The sequence below is a fragment of the Halyomorpha halys genome, unplaced genomic scaffold, assembly GCF_000696795.3.
Source record: "Halyomorpha halys isolate HHAL.00 unplaced genomic scaffold, Hhal_1.1 Scaffold1170.1, whole genome shotgun sequence".
In the NCBI taxonomy this organism is placed as follows: domain Eukaryota; kingdom Metazoa; phylum Arthropoda; class Insecta; order Hemiptera; family Pentatomidae; genus Halyomorpha; species Halyomorpha halys.
Genome location: NW_027114716.1, coordinates 133,792 through 140,207, shown reverse-complemented (window position 1 = coordinate 140,207; position 6,416 = coordinate 133,792). Strand labels below are relative to the sequence as shown.

General features: G+C 30.1%; 1 protein-coding gene across 1 annotated transcript in view; it reads right to left on the bottom strand.

Moving 5' to 3' along the window:
- The window catches only part of P5CS (Delta[1]-pyrroline-5-carboxylate synthase), a gene marked incomplete at its 5' end in the record, with an annotated part of 157,565 nt that overhangs the window by 37,173 nt on the left and 113,976 nt on the right, over positions 1-6,416 (bottom strand). Inside the window, 1 exon segment of the mRNA XM_014433225.3 lies at positions 1,379-1,516. Coding sequence (XP_014288711.3) covers positions 1,379-1,516 — 138 coding nt within the window.

The following is a 6,416-nucleotide window of genomic DNA, read 5'->3' as shown; positions in this document are numbered from 1 at the left end:
TAAAATGATATTAAGGAGCAATAACTTCAGAAATACAGTAGTGTTATTTCAGTCTAATTGCGTGCTGTTACTCTGCCCTGAACCTTGTTTTTTTTCGTTACAGTTCCGACAACTCGTAAGTCATATATATATTCATATAGAAAAATTTCCGTTGAAAACAACTTCCTTTTATCATAACCTTTTTTTATTTATTAATAATTCGCGAAACTAACAGTTAAAACAAAAAAACGGATCTCATGTGAGAAACCCAAAATTTTACAAATTCTTCCATTGTAACTGTACAAACTGTACTGTAAAAAAATAAAGAAATAAAAGACTTTTTATACGGTTAAGAATAGTAATAAATAAAAACAGTGTCATCGTTATTTAATTTAAAATAGATACTAACCCAAAATATATTTGCAAATGCACTTTGAAAACATAAAGTCACATTTTTTTCTATCTAGTACGAAAGGAGTGTGAAGAATTCTTAAGGTAGGTTATTTATAGAATACTCCACTCTTACTATCTGTAAACAAGACATAGATCTTGTGCCGCGAAGAGAGCATACGCTGTGAGAAGCTAAGATTACCGGCCCATTCATACCAGCTGCTATAAGACGGATGAGGGAAGGAACTTGGCGGTCGCTGGACAATAGGGTGGGTACCAGGCCTGGACTTTAGCCAGCTTTTGGATCATCTGGAATAAACAGGGCTATGGATCTAACATAATGGAGCTTATGCGGTGTTGGAAGTTTTGGACATTTCTTCGATGTTATAAGTGGAGGATTAGTGAAAAATTATACTAGAAAACTAAATGTTAAACCGAGTTTCTATAGTCAAATATTAGAAACGATCATCGAGCCAAATCTTATATATCTAATGAATTTCCTGTAGGATAACAGTGTTTCTCTTAAGATCATTTTGTCCAAGATTCAGATATTTGGAAGGTTAAAAAACTGGTTAAAGAGAGATCAATTTGCCATGTGTTATGGTAAAAATTATTACTGCTTTTTAGTTATTCTTCGAGCTGTCCAAATATTCTTTTATTTATTACAGGTATATTCTACAAAATTCTATACCTATACATATTTCTATACAAAATTCTCTACCTTTTTTGATTGGTTAATTAATTTTTAAGATCTCAAAACACAGTTCGTGCTTTCAAAAATTATCGAATTAATTCCAGTGTCAATTATTCAAGTAATAATGTTGATTACAAAAACAATTATTTAAGTAGAGCCAATAATTCTGATTTGGATATTTATAATTTAAAGTGGAAATAAAACTAAATCTATTGGTTAAACATTGATCAGTTGCTTCTATATATTTTATATATTGCAAATTTTTTTTTAAAAAGTGATACTTAGGTTTACAGAATACATTATAGATTTTCTTACTAGAGATATGGCGTTGGGTACTCCAACAGAGTTCAATGCTTCCTTCACTACTTCCATGAGTGCTTTATTGCTGTGGGCTGCTTCCTTTCCACCTTTCAGCAAAAGTCCGTTTGCTGAACTTAGGGCCAATGCAGCAACCTATGTACATATTGTTTCAAACATATTAGTATATGTTGGTGAAGTATATTCCTATAATTTACACAAACACAAGGTAAATGACGTAAGAGATAAAAAAAGTTATCAAAATTTTCAACTTTATTTTTTAGATCAAATTTATAAATTTATTTTTGTAATTTACAACTGTAAAACAAATTATGTGGTATGTTTGAAACACTTGGGAAGGAAACCACCCAATGGTACTTTTAACATTAATTTATAGAAAGTTCCGTGGCCATCGTCTTTTCAGTCGCCTCAGAGGATTATCAGGGATTGTTAAGGAGGTAAGAACTAATGATGGTTAAGGAGTTTGAAATGAGAAGACACATATTTATTTCAGGCCAAATCTGCAAAGAAAGGGATGTTAAGCTGCGGATGAGTTTATTAGTGACGTAATAAGCAGCATCAAGGATTTTGGATTGTGAGGATTGGATACGGGAGGAATTTGATGGTTTGCTACAGTCCCAGAGCTCAATTCCGTATGTCTAAATTGGTCCGATTATCATAGTATATAAAATTTTTTTATAGTGAATGGGAAGTTTAGAACGTTTGTCAAGCACGTGTTGTAGTAACCGAAATCTACGAGAAGTTTCTTGTTGTTTCAGTCTTGTATGGGGATTCCAAATAAGTCTCTTGTCAAGATGGAGTCCTAGATTGCGAATCTGTTCAACAGGGTTTAGTGGAAAAGGATACTGTATTACAGGAGGGTAGAGGTTTACGACGGAGAGTAATGGTGATCTAGTGGAATTTTTTAGGATTTATTTTAATTCTCCAGTTTTTACACTATTCTTTAATGGATGTTATGAGTGCCTGTAGATCAAATTTTAAAGTTTAAAAAAAGTAGTATTTTTTAAATTTCAAATGTTCTAATTTTGCGTATGTCCCTGAGGGTCCTTATTTTCATTGTTCTTAAATTTATAATTACGGAGCTGTATATATATATTTTTATAACATCTTCATCGAGATTTACAACTGTACATAACAGTATCTTTAGTAAATTTGCTATAAGTTTGTAATGAAGTGATACAGGCGTGCAGAGAAACTACCCATTGGTAGCTCCAATTACATTTCTACATGAGAAGGTCTTAAAGCCATCTTTTTTTCAGGCACCTCAGAGAAATTTCAGGAATGGGTGAGGAAGTGAGGTTAGAAACTAGTCGGTTTGAGTCGTTAGGGAATTTATAATGGAAGGAATGATATCTGGTTTGGGCTAGATCGGTTACATATAGAACATTAAGGTCTTTATTTATGATTTTATTTGTGACAAAGTAGGGAGCATTTAGGATTTTACGAAGGATTTTGGATTGTAAGGATTGAATACGAGAGTCCGTATTTCCGAGGAGCCCCAAAGCTCGACTCCGTATATATAAGATAATAGAAAAAAAGAACATAATTTTAAGTGCGTAGTGCATTGGATCATTTTTGGATAGATTTAGCTGATCATGACGAATATAAAAATTGTTTTTATAACCAGTTTTACTCAAAGGAAAGTTATATACATTATATATGGTGCATTTACACATTAATAAAAACCAGACCCTTGTGTGAGGAAACGAGAGAAAAAAAGTATATTTTTTCATTTTATACCCGTCTTTGGGTTCAATATTAAAATATGTTTATTTTCAATTGAGGCATAAAGGCCCTGTAACATGCATCTATAAAATATTCCTTTTGATACTATACATTAAGATGTAAAGTATATCCCAGTTCAAAGAGGAGTTAATAATCAAAAGATGTCGAAGGGGAGATTCTCACTTTTCTGTTTTCTTTTTATCAGGGGGATATTTTCCTAGGCGAGTTGAGAGCTTTTGTATTGAGAACCTTGTGCCTCGGTATCGGAAGTATAAAAACGTAATCCACTTTGCAAGAGATGGGGCCTGGGAACAGTGCGGCCTTTAACTAAGTTCGAGTCCAATATTCAATCCTTTTTGGTGAGAATTGAAACGTATTTTTGATATATTGGTCAATATCAGCAAATTCTGCCTTGTTTTTCCTTCTAGAATAATGTTGAAAAAAATATCTTTTCATAAGGTTTATCCACAGGTAATATGTTTACTTGGTATATTAAGAGTTACCACAGGAACACTCTTGTAAAAAGCAAATACCTCAACAAGAGAAATTAGAATTCAAAGCGACATTTTGTCTGGGTAGCAAAATGATAAGGGTTAAAATATTTTTGAAAATTAAATTTTTTTCTCATAATAGACAAGAACAACTTCAGTGTGATAACTTAATATTTCTGTTTAATTAATTATTTCTGAGGTGTAGTGTCTTCATTTTGATAAATATTTCAACAGGTGTTTTATGGTTAAAATAAAGCATAAAACATGTGAAATATGGAAAAGTTTCAAGTTTGCAATTAATATATTTATGCGAAATATAAAAACATCTAACTTCCTACAGTTCGTTACGTATTAAATATTATTAATAATTTCAACTGCATTATTTTATTTTTTTACTTCACATGTGTATACCTTTATATTAATATATTTCAGTTCAAATCAGTTTCTCCTTTTCATATCTTATATTATTCTCGTATCTTGTTTTCTTAGCCCTGAATAAGGCATACAGTCCAAAACCAAGAAACATATAAACAGTTAAATTAATTATTGCGTGAGCGATTTCTAGGTCACCACATCTAATATAAGTATTTGCTTTTTATTCTGATTAATATATGTGAATATTTTATGTCATCATTATTTAATATAAACTATATATAATAAGTAAATTATATTTATAATTACTTATGAAAAAAAGTTTATTCACGTACATAAATATCATATATTATTCATAAACTAATTAATTTTATTTGATAAAAAAATAATATTTTTATTTCTCAAACATAGATGGATTACTAGTTTCTACTTTTTTTTTATACGTTAGGTGGTAGACAAATTTCTACAAGTTGAAGTTACAATGCGTTAAACCACAATTCGTTTTACCAATACCTTTAGTTTTATGTTCTACTTAAGTTTAGACAGTATGGTAGAGATTATGCAATTTATTCATCATTTTTTATAGGTCAATATGGAAGCAAAAATGAAGAATAGTAAGAAAAAATTCTACGTAAACTGAATTGAAACGACAGGAAACTACTCGACGAATATAACTATTACAACACTTACTAGACAAACGATCTAAACTTCCTACTAATGAGATTCGTCTTCTTGGCCATAAGGTCTATGTGGACATACGGGGTTGAGCTTTAGGGCTCCAATATACCATCGAATTCCTCTCGTATCAATTCCTTCGTAAATTCCTCAATAATCCTTATTTTGTCAATAATAATCTCATCCATAAAAACCTCAGTGTTCAACATGTAACCGATCTATCCCGGACTAGATATCAATCCTTCCATAATCAACTTCTTAACCATCCAAACCCACTGGTTTCTAACCTTGCTTCCGCTTCTATTCCAGACAATGCTCAGAGGCGCCTGAAAAGAAGATTGTCATGAGACCTTCTAATACAGAAATGTAATTGGAGTACCAATGGGTAGTTTCTCCACAATCTGTATCATTCCATCGTAACACTAATAGCACAGTTAGTCTACGTACTTTCACGTATTAAAGTTGTAAATATCAATAAATAAATATAAAAATAATTCTATATAAGCATCAGCTTAAAACTTGAAACCACGATAAAACAAGTTTACTTTTTACCTACTTCATGGAATACAAGAATTTTAAAGCTGTTTTATGTGTGTTGGTTTTGGATGTTATCTGATTTTTATTTTCTATTGTTGGGTTAATCCGTCGTAGGTTAAATAATTTAAAGGTTAAATGTATGTTAAATTTATATATTAAAAAAAAAAATTAAATGAGCTGTACATACATACATTTTACATCACTTTCGTGTTTTATTTTGTTCGAGTGAAATTTCAATGTAGTATTACTGAGTGGCTAATAGTTTTATAATAGATATATTTATTTAAAAAATGTAAACACTATTTTCCTGTTTGGAATTTCTATTTATCTTGACACACAGAATATTAAAATTACTTCATCTATTTTCATATATATATATATATATATATATATATATATATATAACATTTTAAAGTAAATTCATGTTAGCTAAAGTGGATTCAAACTAGTGAACTCATATGTATCTGAGTTTAAGTCAAAGGTAACATAATAATTTTTTGCTATAATGTATAGTTTATCATAGATCTCAAAATTAAGAATTTTTTTTTATTATACGAAAATATTATCTTATTTTTCTGTACCTTGAAGGTCACTTGGACACTAAGCCATATTTTAAAAATTATTTAGTTTTATAACACATTTTTATTTATATCTTCCTGATATAACCAGAGCTATGCTTATAACTATGGCCTAGTAAAAAAATATTTCATGCTTTTTACGATAACCTCGCTTTTATGTGGGGGAAGACATCTCTTGAACTGTCGTAGTTTACTATAAACATAAGAAAATATGATGCAATGTTCTAAAACTCCGACATAGAAATGTCTTTGATTTACTCTGAGATATAGATAGGTATTTCAAGACTAATTGTAAGGGAAGTTCGACCATTTTAAAAAATAAGTGTGCATTTATTCGTTTATCAAAATAATAACACTTATTGGGCCAGACGCCACGGCTACTTTGTACTGCAAACAATATAAGACAATAAAAATAAATCTAATCTAATCTAATTATTATTATTAGAAGTTTATTCAGATTATTTTATATTGTTTGTAACAATAGTTAAATGTAACTTATTACCTTGTATATGTTATAGGTATAGACATGAAAATGAATATATTTTATTTTTATCTTTTTTTTCTCCAGATCTTCTCCTTTAGAAGTGTTTTTGGAGTTCTATCAATGGGTAGATTCTCCATATGTTTGTATCATGTCATAATATCAATAACAGCAGT